This window comes from Ciconia boyciana, chromosome 6 (assembly GCF_034638445.1).
Source record: "Ciconia boyciana chromosome 6, ASM3463844v1, whole genome shotgun sequence".
In the NCBI taxonomy this organism is placed as follows: Eukaryota; Metazoa; Chordata; class Aves; order Ciconiiformes; family Ciconiidae; genus Ciconia; species Ciconia boyciana.
Genome location: NC_132939.1, coordinates 65,778,283 through 65,802,668, shown reverse-complemented (window position 1 = coordinate 65,802,668; position 24,386 = coordinate 65,778,283). Strand labels below are relative to the sequence as shown.

General features: G+C 50.7%; 1 protein-coding gene across 1 annotated transcript in view; it reads left to right on the top strand.

The window, feature by feature from the left end:
• Positions 1 to 24,386, top strand: part of DAAM1 (dishevelled associated activator of morphogenesis 1) — a 97,901-nt gene that overhangs the window by 35,990 nt on the left and 37,525 nt on the right. The window contains exons 3-4 of the mRNA XM_072865690.1: positions 2,314 to 2,537; positions 15,855 to 15,944. Of these exons, the coding sequence (XP_072721791.1) occupies positions 2,355 to 2,537; positions 15,855 to 15,944 (273 nt within the window). The 5' untranslated portion in view covers positions 2,314 to 2,354. The remainder of the gene's footprint in view (positions 1 to 2,313; positions 2,538 to 15,854; positions 15,945 to 24,386) is intronic.

Below are 24,386 nucleotides of genomic sequence, written 5' to 3'. Positions count from 1 at the left end.
AATTGTTTATAGATGAAAATGAGGAACCTCAGTAGCTCCAAAGCTGGAAGCAGCTCAAAAATACCTTGTCTTGCTTGCTACATGACTGTCTGCTTTAAAACCCAAAATAAAATCTTGCCTTTTGGTCTGTCATTCAAACGCCTCGTAAAACATCGTCAGGAGTGTGTATCTCTGAAGAGCAGGTGTTGTTCTGATAAAAGCTTTCCGTACATTTTTGCAAGCCCAAGTCAGAGCTTGTACGTAGCAGTGGGTTTCAAGGATGAGGTTGATGTGGTGTTGAAAAGTGGATGGAAAACGCCCCATGGAAGAAGAGAACGGGTCCATTTGCTTTGGACCAGCTGCAGGAGCAGGATCAGGCCCTGCTCTGGGCACACATGGCCGTACCCACAGACTGGGAATGGCCAAGTGACGAAACTTTGCACAGCTGAGGACACGTGGGTCAGGACCAAGCTCCCGCACCAGGCACAAAGTGCTGGGCAGCCACCAGCATCTCCCTCTGCGCCCTGCTCCTCGTGGCTCTTTAAAACCCAAACTTGCAACGTTTTCCTCCGCGCTGGAGGGGACAGAGGTCTATGTGCCTTTGTTTTTTTGTTTCCCTCTCTCCTTTAGGAAAGAAACTCCCCAGCAGGTCCCAAAACCCTCCTAACACCGAAGGGATGCCAGCAGGCTGCTAATGGATTTACTGCGGTGCTGGCTGCTGGGGAGCCATGATGAGAGAAATTTCATGGCAGCTGAAATTCCTTCAGTGGCTGCATTTTTCTACATGCAAGATGCTAAACGTGAAATGAGATTTGGGGCTCTTTGGGAAGCGGGGACCCTCTGGACTGGGCACAGAGCAGTTGCACAGCCTGGGATTATCCCCCGTGAAGACCCAATAACCGTTTCCCATCGTTCATGGTTCAGCAGATGATTACACCATGTGCTAAAAATATGCTATCAAAGACAATTTCAAGGGTCAGACCCTCCATTAGAGTAACGTGGGTACAGCCTGCATTTTTTGCAAGGTCCCTATTTTGGGAGGGCAGCATTTGCCATGCAAGCAGTGGTGCAGGTTCTAACCCCACGTCTGCCCCTAACCTGCCTTCGGCTGTGGCTCTCCGTGGGGCACAGCTGTTTATCTGGGCGTATAAATCCGTAGTCGGAGGGGAATGGCTGGCTCCAGGGAGATCAGACACTCCTCTCCAAATGCTGACCTTTTTTCCCAAGTCTCTTCATAGCTTTGTTAATAAATCTGAGTCATCCATATTTCAACTTTCAGCATTAACCTTGGCTGTTTGTCCTGTCTCTTAACATCTCGGCATCTTGTTTCGCAGAGATAAAATGTGTGGGTGTGTGGCTTTGTAAGACAAATGTTTAGGCTTTTTAAAAATTCTCTACTTTGTTGGTTGATTTTTCTCTCCCGCCATCCTTATTCCTCCTCTTGTATCGTTGACTTGACAGTCCCAATTTTGGGGCAGCATTTGCCTGGTCATTGCCGTTATCAGTTGGGCAAGACACATGTCTCCTGCCCTGAGCTTTGCTCCCAACCTGAGTTTCAGAAATCAGCAAAACCCGAGCGACTGCTGGCGTGAGCGATGTCCGACGTAAGCACTGAGTAGGAAAGTCTGAGCTACCAGCACCGTGTGATTTTTATCAGCTGAAATTGTGTCTTGTAAATAGTTACTGGAATTTCAAGTAGGGTTTATCTAACTAAAGCCAAGTAAAACTTTCCATGAAAAAGAGCCGCCCAACCGGTGGTTGCCGGTGGATGTTCAGGGACACGTTTAAGAGCTGGGGGAAAATATAGGATATTTTCTCAGCTCTGCTGCCATCTGTGGCTCGGGGTATCCTGAGCCACATGAGGTCTTCACACACCAAGTCACCTGTGCTGGGAACCACATACCTGGTGGCCCCGAGCACATCCAGCTGTTGCTGGCAGCAGCCTCCAAATTTGCCATACCCCTGGCCGGACTGAGACAGGGGCTGGCCTGGCTGCCACAGTACGGGGAGGTCGGCAGGGATTTGCTAGCATTTGCAGCAGTGGTGGGGGTCCAGGACCCCTCTCCCCACAGGAACAGTGGCGCGTCCCCCTGCCACTGCTGGCTTTGGCACAAGGCAAGCAAATGCATCTTTTTAATTCGCGTGGTCATCAAGGTTGCCAGGACCGTAAATGTCAGATCTGAGCAGAAATATTTGGCACGTAAACTGTCTCCGCTCTTCCCCTCCACGTCGAGTGCGTGGGTGGCTTTGATTCCTCCTCCCCTCGGTGGGACGGGAGCGCAGCGCTGCGGGGCGGCTGCTCGAGCCTCTTCTCTTCTCTTCTCTTCCCCTCAGGATCTAGTGCCCAGGAGGGAGGGACGCAGAGGATTTTGGCCATGGCCCCAAGGAAGAGGAGCGGTCGGGGGATCTCCTTCATCTTCTGCTGCTTTCGCAGCAGCGACCACCCCGAGATCACGTACCGGCTGCGCAATGACAGCAGCTTCGCCCTGCAGACCATGGAGCCCGCGCTGCCCATGCCGCCGGTGGAGGAGCTGGACGTCATGTTCACCGAGCTGGTGGTAAGTACGATGTTTTTTATTTTTCTTTTTTTTCCCCCTGCTTTTTTATTTCCCTCTTTCTAGTCTCCCCAGGCTTGGGTTTGAGTTTTCAGGCAAGCTTTGGTGTGAAGGGAGCATCAGGGGCTGCTGTTGGGAACAGTTCTGCACTGAACCTCGAGTTCTGCTCCTCCCTGATGTACTGCCGGTTTGAGATGGTTTCTCTTTCTCATTAGAAAGCCTCGATTTCTTAGAGCAGGGCTTGGAGGCTGCTCTGACTTTGTGCACTGCTGGGGTGATGCAGGGGTGTCCGAGCCAGTAAAGCAGGTTGTCCCCTGTAGATGCCAAGTGTCTTTACTTGCTGGGCACTCTGCTTCACAGAAATCCTTGATTTTGGGCTAAATTGAGATTTGGAGAGTCAGGATATTGTTTCTCTGTCCCTCAGTATCAAAACTCTGAAAGACATGGATTAAAAAAAAAAAAAAGCCAAAAGAAGCTTTAATTTCTTCTAAGGGAAAACATTTTTGTGGCTTGTTGGATGGACCCAAAATGCTCCACTTGGAGTTGATTCAGCAGTGAAATGGGGTTTCTCTATGGTGTTTTGATGCGTAGAGGGAGCTGGGAGTCGCGACGCTGGTCGGTCACACCTCATGGTATAGCATGTCCCGTTAGATGCCAGGCAGCATGGTTTTGGTGAGCCAGGCCCCTTGGTAGAGGAGAGCTCCAGGCTGTATTATGAGAGCTGATTTTACCCAGACGTCCTTTTCCATGGGCTGGGTGAGAAGGTGGACTGGGACACCCAACAGCACGGTGGGGACGAGACATCCCTGCAGCAGGGCTCTTCTTGCAGCAGCCCTGCAAAATGCCACCGATCGGGTTTGGTTTGTTCAGGTGGAGTGACTGCCTCTGTTCCATGTTTTTCTCCACTGATAACTTGGCCAAATCAGATTTTCCTGGGGAAATTCTTTCCCATGGAAAACTCTCCCCGTGCCCCAGCCAAAGGTGGCGGAAGGGCTTGTTGCGCTGTGGCTCGGCGTTGCCAGCCAGGCTGAAGGACGCATCTATGGAGGCTCACATGCTGGAGCCCCACCAAGCCTGTGGCACCTCATCTCAGCCCAGGATTTTCAAAGCATCTCCCCCAAATTCAGCCAGATGCTTCATGCAGAGACTGTGCTGCAAGGAACCGCTGTGTGTGCAGTGAGGCAGGAGCACAGCGGTGCTCGCAGGGACCAGTCAGGCCCAGGGCATGCCCTGGTGTGGCCCTTCTGCTCTCCATCCCTTGCTCCATGCTGCCAAGATTTTGGGTTTTTTCCCCCAGCCGAGGGTGAGAAAAACGCTTGGAGGCAGCTGCTGCTCCAGGGCATGCCGGCAGCAGGAACCGTGCTGGCTCCCCAGGGACTGAAGTCATACAGGGAGGGGGGACAGCGGGTGCCCACTGTGCTCCCGTGCAAGCAGCTGCAACCCCCTGGCTCCCCAAAAAACCCATCAGGCAGATCTCAACCCGAGCCAGCACTGGCTGGGAGGGAGGGGAAAGCTGAGCTCTGCCCTGTGGGTACAAGAGGGCAGATTCCCATTCGGGGGGAGTGAAGTTGCAAATCCCCCCCTCCATTACAACAGCTCCTTCTTGCTCTCAGTAACCTGTTGGTGTCGGGTATTAAATTTCAGCATTAGTTAAATGGTTTGGAAAGTGTCCCACTGTTTCTGTATAAACCCACTGTGTAACATTTGGAAGAGAGACAGAGAAAGCACTGAGAGGCACTGGGCTGACTTTTACGCCTGCGGGAGCCCGATGCCACCCGGCTTGTCACGCTCGACCGTCCGGGGCGGGATGGCTTGTGCCCGCTCTGTGGGACCAGGGCTCCCTCCAAAGTCCTCGGTCATCTCAGTCGATTGGGTTGAGGGAAGTCAGGGGGGCTGGAGGGGATCTCAAGGCTTTGCCAGCTCGGGTTGGTCCTTGGCCAACTCTTCTCTTGCAGCTTAATAGTGACTTTTCCGCCCCGTTTGTTCCCATTAGGGACTCAGAGTGGCAAGGGTGGAAGATTTCAGGCCTGGGACGGGCAGTATCTTTGGGTACGTTGCAGCAGTGGGTTTGGTCACTGGGATGGACAATCCTCCCACAGAGACCAACAATCCAGCAGGGTCCCTGCTTCGCAGATCTCAGCCTGCTGCATACATCAAAGGGCAAAAACTCTTTCTGCAGCCATCCCGCAAAATATTCTCTGGGCTTGGGGTGTTTTTAAGTTGTCTGAGTGAGGAAACATCCGTAGCGTGAGAAATCGGTGATTGTCCCATGCCAGCAACAGAGGACGAGGGCCTGAGCTTGCAGAGGGACATGGAGCAGCTGTGACTCCAAGGCCAGCTAAAGGCTCGATCTGCTCTCCCAGTGTCTGTTTTACGGCCTGCTTTATGTTAGATGGACACTTTGGATTTTAACCAGAATAGTTAAATAGAACACTTAAATAGTTAGGGTTTTATTCTGTGGCCGTGCAAGTGTTTCTCAGGAGGAACAACAGGGAAACAGGGGATGTTTTTTTTCGCCTGGGCACAAACAGGAGCAATTAGCCTGTAAGAAATGCCCCATGTCCCTCCTGGGCTGCAGGGACGATACGCCCTGTCCCAGCCAGCGGTACGCAGCAGGCAGGGGCTTTTCCCTGGCTCAGGGCAGATGCAGATGTTGTTGCTATGGTCAATGACTGATCACTGCTTCCTCCCAGAGGAACCTTTTCCCTTTCCCTTCCTTTCCCCCAGCCTGGGCTGAATGGGTTTTTGTCGGGGTATTGTTGTGATGTCGCTCAAGCGGGCATCGGACCCGTCTGAAAGGCTTTTCTTTGTCCGCTGTCCTGCCGGGGCTCCGGCCAGGCTCAGCCACCCAGGGAGGAGCAGGTGCTGGCAGGGAGGCGCAGACAAAAGCAGAGTATTTCAGGGAGATTTACTAATTTGCAGCTCCCTTGGCTGGGACAAGGCTTTGCAATTTCGTGCAGCTCGCCTTGCATCGACACCAGTGCATCCCACCGGCTAGGGACAGCGGTGTTTGCTTTCTGGGGCTCGTGCAGCGATGTGGTACCCACCAGGCGACATCCATTGGATTTAAGGAGTTTCAGGAGCCATCAGTCCTCCCGTAGGACACATCAGGAGGATCGCTGTGCCTTGGGCTGCTCAGCCCCGGCGAGGGGGAATATCTGGGGCTGCACGAGCTGCCTGCGAACCAAGAGAACAAAGCTGTGCCATCTGCCACAGCTTCTTTCAAGAGGCTCCTGCGTATCCAGGCTAACAATACAGCGTTTCTTCAAAGGCTGAAATCTTGCTTGCACGCTCAGAGAAAGCACTTGCAAAGCTCCACATAATGGTGCCATATGGTAGATCTTGCCGTAACAATCCTCTCTATTTTCTGCCAGCAACTAGACTTTCCACCAGATGGGTAAATGACTGATGTCCTTTATATCTGCTTAACACTCCTCGTCACTCTGAGGTTTGTAATGAAACGCTCTGTGTGTGGTGGTGTGCATCAGCCCTGTGGGACATGCGCTGGGTGGGGGGTGGAGGCACGGGGGGATTGCACGGCTTGGTCCGGAGAGGGCAGTGGGAGCCCTGGCACGAGCCAGGACCCCTTGCTGGCTCTCTTCCCGGTGGGGCAGGTCGCAGCGGCATCTTGGTCCCAGCAGTACGAGAGCGATGCTCCAGCAACTCCTCAGACCGCCTGGATGGTCGGAGGAGCTGCTGGGTCCAGTGTGGCTTTGCTTGCCCCTGGAGCATGAGGTGCTGCCTCTCCCTGGTCCCACATCTCGCTCCCAGCCTCTGTCCCCGCCAGCGGAGGGGAGGGCTCAGAGATGCTGCCCCAGCATCGAGGCTTGTCCTCCCAAATACCTGAGCTTTGAGGAAATTCCAGTTACTGCTACCGATGGGGCTTCTCAGACTTTTCACCTCCAACTTGTCGTTGGTGATGCGGAAGAAATTAGAGCAGCCGCTGTCTAGCCCTGCATCCCGCCTGTGATGTGCAGCAGCCCATTTTTAGCCTATGAAACCAGAGCAGATAACCTTCCCCGGGTCCCTCCGCCCAGACTCCAGCAGCCAGCAGGTCTTAGAGACCTGGGGAGGTGACGCCAGGAGGCGGTGGCTGGTGGCTGTGCAGTGTCCCCAGCCCCCTGGGCTCAGGATGGGTGCAGACCCTTGCCCGCTGATGTTGCACGGTGTTAGTGACTGCCTTCATTGGGATCTGCTGGAGGGGAGATATTCACACATGGTCTCCTGCAACGTGGAAGGCTGCTCCATCCCTCCCTGCTGCTTTATGAAGTAGTGGAAACTCAGGAGCCTGGGGAACAAAAAAAAGGTCTCTGGCAGCTTACAAGATTTATCACAGCATTTGTTTTTGCTGTACTGGGGGCAACTAATGCATTTCATCAGAGCCGCTCTTTGGATGCTATCTGTTAGGAGATAGCATCCCCCGTCACAGAGATTAATTCTGTGTCGCCTTTGAAATGCTTCGTGGTGGGCGATCGGTCTGTGGCTCACGATGTGGGGTGCTTGGGTAAGATGCTCCATGTGTAGATGTCCCACAGAGCCTTGCCTTCCCACCCTCTCGGCCTGCTGGGATGATTTCTATTTTATATGCTGCTCGAACGGGGAGCAGAGGAAAACCCCAATGCGAGGAGAAGGCGGTGGTGCGGTCAGTGTGAGCGCTGTTACGCGTTAGTAGCAGCACCGGGTTGAGAACTCATTGCTAGCGATATTCAGTTTTACTTAGGAACTTAAGTAATGTGCTTTTCTCCCGGTTTCTAATCCAATAAGGAGAAAGTATGAGGTTTTGGGCCTTGCAAAATAACACGGCTTTTAAGTAACAGCTGAGGGATCAGCTGCAAAGCCAAGCTTTGCATTTCATGCTTGCAGGTCAGCTGTCGTTTTTTGCTGCCTGGTCTTTGCAGCATTAAGGACTTCAGGATTTTGGGAACCACTGAACGGTGGCTGAAGCCATTTTCCCCTCTATCTGCAAAGAAAAGCATGCAGTTGGTACCCAGAAAAGTACGATTGCATAGCCCTTGTGTCCTGGGCAAAACACCCCCTTCTGCAGAGTCTGTCCAGGGCCAGACACGCGGCACAGGGCTCCTGACCCCGTCCCACCACCATCTCCAAAGACCAAGCTCCCTTGCGCTTATGAATTGCTTTTAAGGAAGAAAACCAGGTGATTTGGTAACGTCTGCTTTTAAATTCACTCTGCAGAGAACCATGTGGACACTTTTACCAGGCTGCCCAGGTTCCGCTCATTAGGTGCAAACAGCCTGGACCTACCACACTCTCGTCCCAGCCCGCTGCTCACAGCACTTGTTTTCATCACCTCATGGTGTTACACCCTCACAGATAATCTCTTAAACGTATGTTTTGATAGGTAAGCATCTGATATAGAAGTCGCATGCCTACTCAGTGAGAAAATAAGGATTTTCTGCCTACACATGGTCCATGGACCTGAATGAAGTAATCCACCGAGGAACGCTATATTTCAGCTGAAGCATTCATGTAATTGCAATATCTGTTACAGCTACAAACTAGCGTGGTGGCTTGCCCAAAAACCATGCTGTTCCCGACCTGTAATTTTACAAAGGAGCCGTGTTACAGCACAATATGAACCCCAGCTGAAGGCAGAGAGCACATAAGAAACCCCTTTGTTTCCAGAAGTACAGCTGAAGTGAAAAATTATATGGTCTACCTGCAAAATGCTTTCCACTTTGCACTTCGTAAAAGAGGAGGCCACATCCCTGAGAGATACCTGGGCAGCTCATTCGGTAACACGTTGGTGACCTTAATTGGGGCATTTAAGTTTTTGGCTTGCACTGGCTCCAAGTGTTTTTGGCACAGGTCACCACGGAGGGTACTGGCCTCATTGGATGGGGCATCTGCTCCAGCAGTGGTCTTCTCCTTCCTGATTGCTTAGTGGTTGGGTGGTGTTGCTGGAGTTACAGGCAGGATTGAGCAGGACGTGGGTTATGCTTCATCACCAACCTCAGCAGGAAGCGTTCCTGCTGGGTATAGCCCATGCCTGCCTCGTATCCATTTGCAGATGCAAATGAAAGCCGTTCATACTGCTGTAGTATCTGTCGCCGGCAGATTCTGGGCATTCCTCGGCGTGCAGGCATCACCAAGGTTGGCTTTTGGCAGCCAGGGCTTTCTGCAGCCCCTCAGGCAGGATCCTGCCTGGGCACCCAGTGGTCCTAATTCCCATCAGCTCCAGTGTTCAAATCAATATTGTTATTTACGGGGATCAGCTTCCCTTCCCCAACAACGCCTAACATCTGTAAGCCCATGTGGTGCCTGCTTGCGCTAGGCATCTTGCTGGATGTCAAACCTCGGTCAGAAATTGCCTCCTCGCAGGGTGACTCTCTGCTTTGCACTTGCTCGAGTTCTTAAAAATGACCTTAGACTGCCGCGTGTGACCAAAGCCATGGTTGTGCGGAAATGAGGACCACTTGTCCCACCCAAGCCACAGGTATGCAAGGAGCCCACTTCCATCTTATGTTGCCATCAGCATCAGGCTGTAGCTGGCTCCTGCTCCCCTCAGCCACATCCTTAGAGTCCCATGCACAGAGCAATAAATCTTGGGAAGCTTTCTGCATCGAGCTGGTGCGGGGCTTTGCAGCCACTAGGTCCCATCCAGCCCCTTTTCAATGCCCTTCCTAGGGCCTTAGCTGGGGAAACCTTAGAGCAGTTTAGCCCCAGACCAACCATGCACAGCTTTCCTAAGGGAGCATCCACATCGGGCAGGGGATGTCTGAGGCCACACTTGAACCGTTGGTTTGACTTCCAACTTCAGTAGCTCCCAGGGATACCAGCAGTGAAGGTGGCATCTAAAAAGTGATTGAAAAGGGAGCTGCTTCTTTGGGTCCATAAGTAGGTGGGAAATCCACATCTGAAACCTTCTTATTATTTATTTAATAAAGCTCTGTGCTTTATTATGGTAGGAGGTACACCTGCCAAAGGGCAGTCATGCCCAGCTGTGGTTGACTTGAATTTAATCCATTTTAGTGATCACAGTAGTAAATAATGGGCCGATACATCTTATTTTTTTGTTTTCAGGGTTTATGTACAATTGTGTGGAAAAAGCACACTGGTGATCCACCTGCAGGGCTCCTAGATCTGAGAGTGCCCTTCAGGGTAAAACTGCATAGATCAATAACTCAGGCTGCAAAAGTACCCTGTGTTAATTAAAATGGGAGAAAGGTTTTCCAGATGATGTCGGTGAAAAGGTCACAGAAGGCCAAGCTCAATAAATTAAAAAAATGTATATATGTGTTTATAGATATATATGACAACAAAAAAGACTGAGAAACCTAAGTAGATACTTCTCTTTTAAAAGACATTAGTATTGGAATATGAACACCTTTAAAACCCTTTAGCCTATTAAATTAATTAATTAAATGAAATAATATTAAAGCAGTACATGCTGTCTGCCTCAGGTGTTTGAACTGATGGGAATATGAACCAGCTGCGCTAGAGTTTATTGAGGAGCTAAATCAGCTATTGATGGCCATAATCTTTCCTGCAGAAGAAGAAAAGAATACATATTTTATTTACGTCTGTCCAATGCGTTCGGGTCAATAACTGAAAACTGCAGAGCAGGGTGGATTGGGGTCTTTCCTCTTCCAGTCAGGGACTAAAAATTCAATGTGGGAAGAGGTCAACTAGGTGTAAGCATTTCAAAGTGCTTACACATTATTCCTTCTTGCTGCTGCTAATTCCCTTGCTGTGGGCAATTTCATTTATTAAAAAAATTCATTACATGATAAAGGCAAAATTAATAATATCTTCTATCCATTACACTTATTCATTAATAAATATAAATAGTTGCATTGTGTTCGTGTTCTGTAATTCCAGCTGCAGGTTGTCATGGGTAAATTACAAATATATAGTGATAGTATTGGCTGGGACCAGTTTGTCTGGGAGGTTGTTTTTAACTTCTCAGGGTCCTATGGCTGAAAAGATGTGTGCTAGGGAGGAGGTATTTTTATTACTAATACTAAAAATAGAAGACTTCATTCACTACCTTCCTATTTAAAAAAAAACCAACAAAACTAAGGTGAATCTGCATACGTTGAGAATTGTAATTGCCTAAATAAATGTTGCAGATAGAGGAGCTCCTCCTGCAGTGCAGGACACGTGTGAAGGCGGTTGCTGTTTGCACTGTAACAGCCACTGATTAATAAGTCTGTTTCTTTAGGAAGACAGCTTAAAAAGAAAATAATGAGCTAAGTAAGATCGATTCTGAGGGGGAGGTTTAGGTCCGGCGCAGATCGCAGTCAGGGCTGGCAGTCGCGGGCAGGCAGCCGCCCAGCTGGCCATGCGGGCAGCGCCTTCGCGCAGCGGAAGAAGATTAGGTGAGGTACAGGGGGAAAAATGCTGATTGCCGTTTCCCTTGACAGTACAGCATTCTGGGATAAATCAAATTGATGAACTTGGAGAAGAATGCCTGGAAGAGAGTAAAAAAGCGATATGCCCCCTGAGAAAGGAAGCTGATGCAGGCTTCAGCAGGCCATTATTTATTTATTTTTCAATCCCCATGCTGTACCAGTAAATGCCAAATACTGCCAAAAAGTTCCCGCTTGTTTCTTTCTTTCTTTCTTTCTATTTTTTTTCTTTTTCTTTTTTGAGTGACCGTGGATCTCTCATGCTTTATTTGAGGATGCAGGAGACCTTGCCTTTACATGCTGTAGTCTCACTGGTGTCCCTTACAGGAGTTTCTAAACTCTGTGCATCCATCCACCAGGAGTAAATTCACTTGCTCTTTATTATGTTGGTCATTTATTGATCCAGTGATGTCTTTCTGTATGTGTGTATGTATGTGTATATATATATATATATGCACACATACGTATGTGTATATAAACCCAGAACAAGCCAGCAAATTTTAATTAATTTTTATTTCAATTATGACAATGGATAACCTCCTTATTTTCCCCTGTCACCTCCTTGTATTATGGTTACACAATTTATCAGCCAGAAAGGTGCATTAGTCTGATAAGTTTTTCATCTTTGTTCCTACCCCCTCTGAAGATATTCTGGAGGTGCAGACGCCTGCAAAGGGAATCATCCCTTATTTAATCTCTACTCCCCAGCTACTTCTTGCAGAATTTTTGGTGGCCCGCAGGACCTGTGAGCTGTAGGGGAAGAACCGGTGATGGTCGTGCTGGGGCGTTACTCGTGGGTGGGCAGCACGTGGGCTCGTCCAGCTCTGAGAGCCCGTCCTGGAGCTTGTTTCTGAGCGCAGAGGTTTGCAGCATCCTGCTGGCTTCCTGCCGTCACCCCCCTTAAAGCCCATGGCTCTCAGCCCATGGAAGATGCTCATTAAAACGTCCACCATGGCATGGGTGAAGCAGCAGGGACAGGAGCTTGCACTGAAGCACTGCGCCATCATGATGTCAGCCTGGGGCTGGACTTGATGCCTTCTCTGCTAGGAGGGTCAAACATTTCTTCCAGCGGTAGTGCCTCACTTTTCTGCTTGATCTGGCTTTGCCTTCAGAAGGTGGTTGGAGACTACCTTGACTGCAAACCAGAGAGGTGGTAGAGTCTCCCTCCTTGGGGATATTCAAAAGCTGTCTGGACATTGTCCTGGGCAATGGCTCTAGGTGGCCCGGCTTGATCAGGGGGTTGGATCAGAAGACCTCTGGTGGCCTGGGTTCCTCATACAATTGCCAGCTCGAGGAGGTAGGGACCATGGGAACATCTCCCCCCCCAAGCGCCTCCAAGGCAAAGGTGTAGGGAGGAATGAAAACTTGTTTGGCCCATGGGATCCTGCTCACAGCGAGCTGAGCTGAGCCACATGTTTCTAAGGTAGCTTTAGGAGAATGGCGTAGGATCACCTTCGCTGTGCTCGGAGAGAGGAGGAGGTTTGCTTGGCTTGAGCAGAGAGCCATCAGCAAAGCAAGCCGCACGGAAGTATTTTACCTCCTAGAAATAGCAAATATATGCTGAGAATCAAATCTCCCCTATGAGGTTTTTTTTAAATCATGTTCAAATGAAGATTTAATGTTGAAATGTGTTTTCCTGATCTAAAGGTGAATAGTTTAACTGTACGGGATAAATATTTAAGAGGAGCCTCTTTCCAGTAAAAACACTCTGGGCAGAGACTTCCTTTTGGTAGCAAAATGAGACTGTTATTTTACATGCCTTTGACCCGATTCCAGAAAAATATTTAAAATAGCAAAGTTGGCAGATCCTGCTGTGGGAGGCAGCCAGGTGGAAGCGGCAGAGCTGGGAAAGGTGAGGCTGAAGTCAGGGGTGAGGGACACTGTCTCACTGGTTATCTTCTCACTCTTCAGCAGCCGCCAACATCGCACACTGTAGCGGGAGTGCATGGCTTGCAAATGGCCTATAAAATTAATTGCCAGTTAGAATCACCTAATTATCAAGCTTGTGATGATTAATTGAAGGCGCATATGGGTTTGAGGTTGTGCATGGCTTCTCTGCTACGTTATGACTCTGCCACGCAATTGCAAAAGGCTCTGTCCAAACTGTGTTTGTACAGTGCTCTGTGAGTCAATGGGAAATGGCTGATGTTCCTCTCCCCTCTTGATCTTTTGGAGTTGGAAGGGCAGTTTATGAGCAGCCTGCTTGGGGCCAAGGAATACTGAGATACCCGTCAGTAAGCGTAAACGAAGGGCTGGAGGTGGGTGCCGGAATCCCCATGCACATAAAACCAGCAAAGACCTGACTCTTCGCGGTTAAGTCACTGTTAGAGCTCGGACTAACAGTGGTTAGTTGCTGTTTGATTATGAGGATTTTCGTATTCACTGGGTGCCACGTAGTATTTATTTAAACACCTCTCCCATGGTATCTGCAAGATATCATTAGGTAGGTGTTGCTGAGTGATGCAGGGCTGCGATGACTGAACATGCTAGAGCCGGAGCACAAGGAAACGTGCTGTGTGGGGCTCAGAAGCATTTCTGCACCTTTTTTGGATGTGTTTGCACATTGTCATGTACCAGCACCTAATATGTTCTTCTGCTTTATTCCTTCTTGCTCCTGCTTAGGCTTCAGCTCTGTTTAGATTTTTTTTCTTGGTTAATAAATCTTCACGTTTACACAAGTTGTATTTTTAGGGTATGGGTATTTTGAAAGTTTCAATAAATATTTTTCTAAGAACCCAAGTACAGATGTCCGTGCTGGTGCTTTCATGCCTGGATCCCAGATCCCCGTGGCAGGGACGCGGGGTCGCAGTGGAAGCATTTTCCTGCACTCACTCAAATCCTCACTGCAGAGGTAAATAATTACCAGGAGACCCTCGTCCTCTCCCGCACTCCCAGATGTACTTTTCCAACGAGCTGAATTTCAGCCGAGTCCCTCTGTCAGGTGTCATCCTGTTGGCCACCTTTAGACCTGCAGAATTGGATCTGAAGCAGAGCTTGGGTGTCTGACCGGCTTGTAGCTTGAGGAGACACAAAAGGAGAAGGACATCAAGTGCAATTTCTGTTTTTCATGTGCACAAGATGTGGAAAGCTGACACGACTTGCCCAAAGCTGGGAAGGGGATTGGTTGCTGGATATGAATCCCTGACCTCCCAAATTGTAGGGGCACGGGGAGGTTTGAAAGCAGTGTTCATTGGAGGAGTCCCTAAGCCAGGTTCTCCTCCCTGGGCACACGGGGAGGAGAGTTATCTCAGATTGGGCTCAGGTTTTGTCAGTCCTCACTTTTTTCCAAGCCTCTGTCACAGCAGCACGCTTACTTCTGTTGTAAGGGTGTCTTGCAAGTCTGCTTCCAGAGCTCCACCAACGTCAGCTCTGTGTAGGACGGTCGTTTGAAGAGTCAGTCGATAAGGGGGGAAGAAGTCAAGGAAGAGGCAAAGCTCCTCCATGTGTACCTAACGGAAAAAGCTCCATGGCACGTTTTCTTTTGAGGAGTAATTTCATCGGGAAGTGAAATTAATACCTGAAGTGGATGTGTAAGGCTCCCTGAGATGTTCAGGACCGCCCGCAGCCCTCCGTTGCTGCGTGTTGTGCGTGAGGGCCCTTGGGTTTGGGTTACAAGATAGCTGAAGGCTCCCTTCCTTGGCTACTGAGTGCAATATGAGCTTTACTTAGATCAGCTGAATTTCTTCGTGGCCTGGGGGCTTGCTGATGCAGGGACCTGTCTTTCCCCGTAGGCATCTTGTTCAGCCTTTGCCAAATGGGGTACCAGGGACTTTAGTTGATAAGTGTTATTATTCAGGCAGGGAAACTTTAATGTGTCTCTGTATGTTTTTAATGGGTTTTTTTTCCTTTTTTAGTTGCTGGAATTAAGTGTGTAATTTTTAATGGGGATCCTCTTAATTAAACCCACTGGCTGGGTGGGATGAGTTGGCTGGAGGCCACGGCAGGGCTCTCCTGTGACCTTCTAGAGCATCTACAGTGCTCCCACCACTGCACCAATAGCCCTCCAGCATGAGGGTTGTCATCAGCAGTGGTGATTTTAAGAGACATCCATGGATGTAAGATCAATGTTGGCTTTAGCAACAAGCCTCCCAGCCCTGCCTGAATGTTTTATTTAGTTAGTTCTCTGATAAAAGCTTTGACCTACATCTACCACCAGGAAGCGATGAGGCTTTGATAATACTCGGGCATCCCGGCTGAGGGCACGCTGCTAACCGAGCCTCCAAGTCGAAAATTGATGTGTCCTTTAAAACAAAATCGGATAAACCAATAAAGGTTTCGGTCAGTAAACAGCTTTATCTCTGCCAGGCAATATGTAGTCCAGTTTTGATGGAGAGGATGTACCTCTTTATGAACTGTAGCTATTAGGAAAAGTGCTTTCTAATTTTAGTTATAGGAAAACAAACCAAAAGCCAAAAAAACCCCCCAATTTTCAATGATATGAGGGTGTCAGCGATGGAAATGGGCTGAACCACTCGGGGTGTTCAGTGGTGAAGCAGTTATCTGAGGTGGTAAATAAGAAAGGCCCTAATTGAATTTTTATTTGTTGTACATATCTTAGATGTGTTCTATCATCCGGAGCTCTCAATCCTCTGTGCGAGGCTATCCTGCAGGCAGCTGTGCTGGCTTCATGGGTGTCTTTTCTAAAACACTCACTGCCTTTAAAAGCAATGAAGGCAATGTCCAGGAGGAAGGAGGCAGAGAGGTCTGCAGCCCTGTCCTCCCGGCAGTCAGCTGTAGCCCAGGAGTCAGGGGGAGGTCAGCCACAGCAGGATGAGAATTAGCATCATTGCCCTGACAAATCAATAGTCACAGGGCGATGCTGCAGGGCCACCGCTGCGCTGTGGTGTGGCCCCACGTTGATTTACACCACTTATCTGGGGGGTTGTGCCTGTGCCGTCACCCGTTCGTGTACTCATGTTGCATGTTTTGTGGGTTTTTTTCCCCTTTCCAGGATGAACTTGACCTCACGGACAAGCACAGAGAGGCCATGTTCGCGCTGCCGGCGGAGAAGAAGTGGCAGATCTACTGCAGCAAGAAGAAAGTAAGAGACCCGTCCGCGCTGTGGTTGGGGGCTGAGCCCCTTCCCTCCCATGCAGGGTGGGGAGGAGATGTGAGGAGGGACACAGCTCTCTTGATATTTGGTAAAATACCAAGTGGTATTTCATTGGTAAATGCCGAGTGGTATTTGGAGTGTCGCAGAAATGCATCTGTTCCCTGGGTTGGCCCTCGGGAAGCAAGGTCTTCAGTCTCCAAAATGCAGAGCCCTTCTTCCCGAGCCCATTCAGGCTGGAGGAGGTGTCCCCACACTCCGCATGGGTGTCCCCCACCCCATGCTCATCCCTGCCACCACAAGCAGGGCCATGTGGAGCTCCGTGGCCACTGAGGTTGGCATTGTGGTGGCAAGGGGCTGCTCCGCTCACCATCTCTTGTGGCCCCGCTCTTCTCTGCCGATGTCTGGGGGCCTGATTACAGCCTGCCCGAAAGCCTCCCCCTCCCCTGGGTTTCCAGTTTCCTGCATGAAACAGGCTTGGGCATCATTTTTGTCCTCCCACCAGCTCTTCCCGGAGGACCGTACAAATGGAAAGTGCCGCTGGGGAAGCCGTGCCCCCGCAGCGCAGCTTGCAAGAGATTTGGCCCGGCGGTGTGGATCTTGCTTTTAGGGTGAAGCTGTGTCAGCACTGGGTCAATGAAGGGCTCTGGGCTCATGGGTGTAACTGAGATACTGCTGATACGAGACGAGGGTTGATGCGAGTCACTGATCTGTCTGCCAAGCTCCCGGCATGACATGTCCCCTCTGCGATGCTGCCCTCACGGCCGTGTTTCTTAAGCTGAGAACACGCACAGACATCTTCCCAATACCTAGATACACTGATGTCTGAGTTTGGTTGCGTCACCCTTTAGACAGAGGTCAAGAATTGAGGTTCGTTTGTATTCCTGCTGGTAAATCAATGCCTGGGTGGGCAAAGCCTGTGGTGCCTGTGGGCAGGTTCACAGTTGCGGCGTGCAGCGATGCTGGTGCCGGCTCTCACAGTCCGTCCGGGATGGAGCAGGCTGCCTCACCGCCTTTCTCCCTCGGTTCATTTGCTTTTGCTCCTGGGGACGGGCCGCCCAAGTGGCGCGGGGTACCGCAGGCTGGCCACCTGCGAGGTGGCCAAAATCACTCTTTTTTTCCCCAGTAAATTGAACATCTTTGCCCCCTGTATGTTAGCACAGGAGTTACCCCCAGCTATCTGTGCTGGGACTCATTTTCCCTCCCAGCCTTGGCCAAAGCAGAGATCCTGCAGGACATAACACCTTGGGGAGAAATGGGGCAAAAATCCTCAATCTCACAAGCAGCCAGAAGAACACTGAGGCATGCAAGGGAAATGCTCCCAGCTGGGGGCATGGACCTGTTGGAGCAGGTCCAGAGGAGGCCACAAAAATGATCCGAGGGATGGAAGACCTCTCCTATGAGGACAGGCTGAGAGAATTGGGGTTGTTCAACCTGGAGAAGAGGAGGCTCCAGGGAGACCTTATAGCAGCCTTCCAGTACTTAAAGGGGGCTTATGAAAGATGGGGACAGACTTTTTAGCAGGGCCTGTTGCGATAGAACAAGGGGTAATGGTTTTAAAGTAAAAGACAGAAGATTCAGACTAGATATAAGGAAGACATTTTTTACGATGAGTGTGGTGAAACCCTGGCCCAGGTTGCCCAGCGAGGTGGGAGATGCCCCGTCCCTGGAAACATTCAAGGTCAGGTTGGATGGGGCTCTGAGCAACCTGATCTGGTTGAAGATGTCCCTGCTCATTGCAGGGGGGTTGGACTAGATGACCTGTAAAGGTCCCTTCCAACCCAAACCATTCTATGATTCTGTGATTCAGTTCCCAAATTCACCACTGCGTCCCCTAACCTGGCCGCAGGAGCTGGCTCGGCAGTGCTGGCAGTCGCCTGGCCCCACTCAAAGGGCACTCGCTGCCATTAATGCCTCTTTTCTCCTGCTGTAGCAATGGCACCAGATTTTCCAGCCGCATTTTAGGCCAAGAGCAGGCTTACCTTGCTCATGTAGGATTAAGTTTTAAGCCTCTCATAAATACCCCTGAAATCCCTGTATTATTGTTAGACAGAGGCCTGCCATGCCCGAGATTTAAATCGGAGGGGAGAAGAGATGTTAACAAATTACAGGCACTGCTCTGAATCAACAAGAAAACGGGCAGGAGATGCTCGCTCGTCACTGCCTGTCGGATAAGCAGAGCTGTGCTCTGGTGTGTCTGGATAAGGGGAGGCAACGGAGACTTAAACCAAGCAAAGCCATGTAATTATTATTCTGAGTGGAGATTACGTGCTATCTAATCTCCCGGGGAAGGGTTTAGATGGGGTTGATGGTGCCTCTCTCCTATTCCAGCACCTCCTTGCACTCACAGTTTTTTAAAAACCGTGCTGAGAAACTCCCTGCTCCCGGGGGGTGTTGAAGGAAGGAGCCACAGAAGCATCCCGTGGCATCCTCAGAGGTCTTCGGATCAGGCGCCCATCCGAGGCCAGATCCTGGCTCCCATTCTCCTTCCCTACTCGTGATCTCATCTTGGCGAGCTGCAGAGCGTACGTGCCACCGCTTGCTCTGAAGGAGATGTGCTGGTAGAGATGAATGCTTTTCTCCTGCTTTTTAATTAAAAATGAGTGAGACCATATCAACGGAGACTTCAGCAGTGGAGGAAACCAGGAATCACGTGGGCTGGAGAACATGTCTCTATGCACAGCAGGCTCTACGCAGTCCTGCTCCTGTGTGATGAGGACCAGTAGACAGTAGAAACATCGGTAGCTATCCCAGCGGCTTGTGGTAAATCTTACACGTGTACCTATGTTTTTATGAGGACAAATCACCTACGGGGTAGCCTGGCGTCGAGGAGAGGGGCTGGGCCCAGCTGAGAGCAATGGCTGGGTTTTGGCTGGGGCAGTGGAGCTGGAGGCAGGGCAGGGGTCCTACCTCCCTGCCTCGGCTGCAGGCTGAGCGGCGGTGATTTGGGAAGTCCAGGATGCGCCCAAACCCTTTGGCCTGCCTGTGTTTAATAGCAAGTCGTCACTTGAGATGCTGGTAACACCCAGTTTCGTCTGGTGGGTCCCAGGGGGCTGGCAAAGGTAGATATCAATCACAGGCAGCTGCCTGACTTACCAAGGATCCAAAATTGTCCCTTGAGCAGTTTTTGCTCTTTCCTCTGCTGATGATTTTGGCTCCCGTTGCAAACAAGCTGCTGAGAGTCAGACAACTTTGGTTGAACTTTGAGTCTGAAAGTCCAGTTTGAGACCAGTTGCAACAAGCTCCCCCTTGAAAGAGCAGCGCAAGGCTGGACAGAAACGCTGCCCAGCCTTCCCCTGGGGGGTTTCCTTGAAAATCAGCTTTGCCAGGCTCCAAAATATCTCACGCTGCGGCCATAGCCTGGGCAGCCAGGGCATTCCCCTGCCTCCATCGACAGCAAAGGTGTGTGCAGCACAGAAAGAATCTGAATATCTGTCCTTTCAGCATGTTCCCTGCTGCCATGTGCCATCTCTGGCACTTCCGCTTTGCCATTGGCATCGCCAGTCATACTCAGCTCTGCAGAGCATATCCTAGCTGTTGCATGTTTTATATATTCCCATGATAGGTAAGATTTGGTAAAAGGTGACCAAAATGAGACATTGTTGTGCTGGGTTGTCCTGACAAGGAACTTGGCAGCACCTGGCCTCAGCAGTGCTCATCGAGAGGAAATAAGGGAAAACCATTGTATTTCCTTCCCTGGAATATTTTCCCCCTGCCCTGCAGCTCCATATCCTGGTTTCTCTGCCCCACAAGCAGCTGTTTTTATCCTAGCCCACAGTACCAGCTTGGCAGGGTGGAGGTTTTGTCCTCCCTCATTCTCCATCCACAGAGATGCCGGGTCTGATCCCAGCCCTGACCCTGCTCGGAGCAGGGGGACGTGCTAGATGAACTCCCCGTGGTTCCGTCCCTCCTGCATCACCCTGTGAAGCTCTGGCTGGGGGCAGAGGGATAAAAGTCATCTTGTGATGGGAGCTGGTGAGTCTGTCGGCAGCGACCCAAACGGGAACTGAAGGCTGCATTAAATCCAGCAGCCGTGCAGCGCTTGGGTCAGGAGAGAGATTTAAAGATTATTGGAGAGACCTTCTTTGAAGTCGTCAGCCCCCTCTACGATTGTAATAAAGCAGGGAAATGCGAAGGTGGAGGTGCATTAACAGCGGGGTGAAATCTGCTTTTAGAAGTGGTATTTCTGGATGATGACTCGTTTCATACTTCATCCCGAAATACTTCACTCCCTGCTGGCCCCGCTCTCCGGGAGAGGATATTGCTCGGAAGCGCAGGGAGGAAGCAGGAGGGTTTCCAGCTTTACCGTTTATTTGCCTGTGGGTTTGCTTCAGAGGAAGAGGGTGACTCAGGATGGCCTTTCTCAGGAGGCCACACTCCAAAGGGAGTTAATAATTAACACTTTGCGCTTATTCTGCAGCACCTCTTAATTACAGGAGGTTTGACTCCTGCCAGCCGATGTATGTAACATCAAGCTATTAAAGCAGCTCGCCAGGGAATTTTTATGAGCCTCAAAATATGGGTGGATAAGGGGTGTTCAGGCAGAAGCTCAGCATAAATAACCAGGTGGAAGGGATTGGTAGTGAAAACCAGCTCAGGCAAAGGCAGGGTCTGACTCTGCCCCCCTCCCTTTCGATTCAGCTGAGCTCTCTGAGCATCTGTAAAGCAAGGGTAGGGAAAAATGACCTGCAGGGATGCCAAGCGATGCTGCGCGCTTTAAGCTCGTGTTGAAAACCCGTTGGCATCGCTAACACTGGGTGCATAGCTCTGGGTGAGCAGTGTTAAGATGTTCCCGGCAAGCAAAGCTTACATCTAAAATTTCCTCAGACATCAGATGTAAAACCAGGATCCCTTCGCATTAGAAGGCAGCGATGGTGTGTTTGCAGGGGAGAATGGGAAAAAATATGATAAATAGGGAAATGAGTGATGGTTCTCCAGTAATACTATTTTTCCCAGCCAGACGGCCTCTTTCCTCTCTAACTGTGCTTTCTACCCGCTCCCTCCAGAGAGCTTCGCTTTCCAGCTCACTCTTCTACTTGTAGATCAGTCCTGCAGCTCATTCACAGGGCTTGTGTTTCCATCTATTTCCTTCATTTAAAAAACATCAATTATTTTTTAAAAAGTCAAGCAAAAAGCTGCAGTAGCAGAACTAAGAGCAAAAGCTGACAAAGGTGGCATGCAAGAAAAAATAGGTCGGTGTTTTGCCATGCTCCTGGGTCACCTGGGATGGATGAGAAACTTTTCATGGACCCTGAGCATCCAGATATACCTGCGGTTATTGCAGCAGCAGGTTGAAATATCATCTCAGATGTCATTTTTTCGGGCTGGCCAAGAGAAATGGGCTGTTTGCATGGCTGGGGGTATTTTTCAATAGGAAATGTTTATAGTTTTTATCTTTAAAGGTAATTCCCTTTTTAGTTCCAATCACAACACACTTTTGTTTAAGCGAGCTTTTTCTCCCTCTCCAGCCAAAAAATGCATCTGTTAGCAATCTTTTTGGATTTTAAAGCGAAGCTTTTCAAACAATGAACCAGCTGACTACGAAAGGCATCTGGTCATGCTATATTTACTTATGGGGAGCATAATTTTTAAACCCTGGGAAAAGTGTATGAGGGCATGTGCGTATTTGTGGAAGAGAGGGTATAGGAATTGTTAGCATACGGAAAACCAGAGTGGTCTGGGATGGACGATTTGGACCCCGAGAACCCAACTCGGGGAGAATCTGATGAAATTACAGCCCTTCGCAGCATCACTCCACGAGCCCTTGGCAGGGCACGGGGAAACGGCTTCAGTTGCATCATCTAGTTTTTGTTGCAGGGATACCTGGGGGAGCCGAGCAGCCGGAGGGATGAGGAAGACCCGGAGGGCTACGGTGGGCCGAAACCTCTGCTGCCGCACGCCTGGCAAATGCTTGGCTGTGTCGGGGGAGCTGGGCTGGATTTAAACTTCCCATGCAGGCTGCAGACCCATCGGCTTTAAAACCCATCCACGCCACTGTCTGCTTCTTTTTTGACGTGGCAAACACCATCCAGGTGGATCATCCGCGGCAGGCAGGGAGGAGGGGTCGCCGAAACGCAGTGGGCTGCCAGCTGCTGCCAGCTTTCCCTTGCTGCACTGTTACAGAGCAGCAAGGAGGGGTGGGGAACACTGTGCAAAATAAAAATGCAATCGGGAGGATGCATAAAAACAAAGGGGGTTGCTTCTGTTTTTGCAGCAGGTGTCAACTGAAGAGGATTTTTTTTTAACCCCTTGCTGTGGCTTTCCTGGTGTGAAGTTCTGTGGCAGACCAGCTTTGCAGGTGGTGCCAAGAGAGAGGCGAACTGTCACAGTCACAAGTGTTGTCACTAAAGGGCTCTCCGGAGTTTGCTTGGAGCTGGCTGCTGCGAGCCAGCCCTTTCCTTCTGACTTGGTTTCACCTTGAAGGATCTAACCTGGTGTGTTGGACATCAGGCAGTTGGAGAACCTGGCCAGCTGCCCTCTGGGGCTCAGTTATTGCAGAGCAGCTCTGGATCCATCACCACCACCACCACAGGCTGCAGGTGTGGGAAGTAGGCTGCTGGATCAAACAGACATCACCCACAGGCTGGGCACCTGAAAGGCAATGCCAGAAGCTTGATTTGGAAGCAAAGCAGCTGTAACGAAGCACAGAAGAGCTTCACAGGCATTGCAGGTGGGGACACGCTGCAAGCAGGAGGGTGCATTGCTCCCAGCGGCTGCATTCCTGCAGGTCAGAGGGGCAGGAGCTCATGGAGATGCACCTCCCAGGTGTAAATAATGGTGCTCAAACGTGGCCGAGACCAGCCTGCAAACTGCTTTCATGCCACCGCTGGCTGAGCCACCACCTCCTTTGTGCTGCTGCCTGATGTCCTGAGGAGGGTCACTGGGAAGAGCAAGGGCACTTCTGGCTGTGGGAGCTGCCGACACCCCGAGGGGGAGGCACGTGGGCTGTGGAAGTGTCAGGCTTGTAACCAAGACGTGGCAGGGTTGGGGAGTGTGAAATCTCCCTGGGAAGAGCAAAGGGATGGCTGGAGCTGGCAGATCAGTGACCTTTGCTTGGAAAAGCTCCCGCTAATGAGGCATCTTGACTGGACGCTGCTTTCCCCGTGGCACCCAGCGCCGATGGAGGGGATGGAGCTTGTTCGTCAGGTTCACACCACAACACCCCCCCGCCACTGCCACCGCGGTGTGAAGCAGCTGAGTGGCGGCATCCGTCAGCCCTGCGCACGGAGCCTGGGGGCGAAGGGATGGCGGAGGCGAGGAGAGGGCACAGCGACGCCAGGGCTGCAGCTGATGTGATTCGTATTTTTGCCAGATCCCTGGAAGGAAGAAGTGGGCGTTGGGAGGAGCAGGTGGGAACAAAGTGGGAGACGGGGCAAAGATTGCCCTGTGCTGCACGACTTTGGCGTTTCCCAACTTTCGCAGCAGAGCACGTGTGTGGTGGCACGTCGGGGCCGCTTCCCGGAGGACAGTGAGGGATGTTGATGCAAATGTTACAGATGAAAAGGGATACCTATCCCTGCACTGTGCAATTACAGCCATCAGCCTGCCTCTAAAAGACCAGCTTCTAGTAAGCCACAGCACGGCACCAGGCTGTCAGTGGGGTTCGGATCAGCCCTCACTTCTATGCATCTCGAGAGCAAACACAGAGAAGACCTAAACGCAGCTGAGAGAAGAAGAAACTGGGAGATGTTTGTTTCCCCAGTGCCAGCTGGGCAGGATGTGATGGAGCATCCTGGAGAGCTGACGTTGGTGGTAATGCTCTGCGTCTGGGCATCCCTCGTCAAAGGCAGGCTGCAAAACTCACATCCCCAAAACCCACCTTGGGTGCTGGGAAACCATCTTACAGATTCACCCTTTCAAACCGTGATGCCTGGAGAGGTTCCTCCCTCCTCCTGGCTCTGAGTCTCCTTGTGAGTCGCTTCCCTCCGGGCTCGTCGCTTTGTCGGGAGATTTCTTTACCGCCACCGAATGCACTAAAGGACACTTATCAGTGTGCTGTAGACCATTAGCCACAGTAATTACCACTGGGCAATGTCCTGCAGCGAGCCGAGGGAAGCCTGTGCCCTGATCTTTGCCTGCTTTATTGTGCAGTCCCCCTTTGCCTGGGAAGCTGCTTTCCGACGAGCCTGCCCGGCTGCTCATCTGAATTAATGAGGTTCTGCTGCACTTAATTGAGAGCGCTCTCTAAATTGGGGGTTTCAGGGAGGAAATACAAGAGCCCGAGGGAGCCAAGCAAAGGGAAATATTTATAATGCAGCATGTTAATTATAAATGAGCAGTTTAGCCAATTTTGTTGTTCAGCCTCCCCTCCACCCCCCGGAGACCTTTATTTTTTTGCTCCACCGCTTCCTTTCAGCCTTAAACGAGCAGCAGGTCCGGATCCCTGCCCGCCTCGCAGGTGTTTGCAGCATGCGGAAAGGCCCTGGGATATGG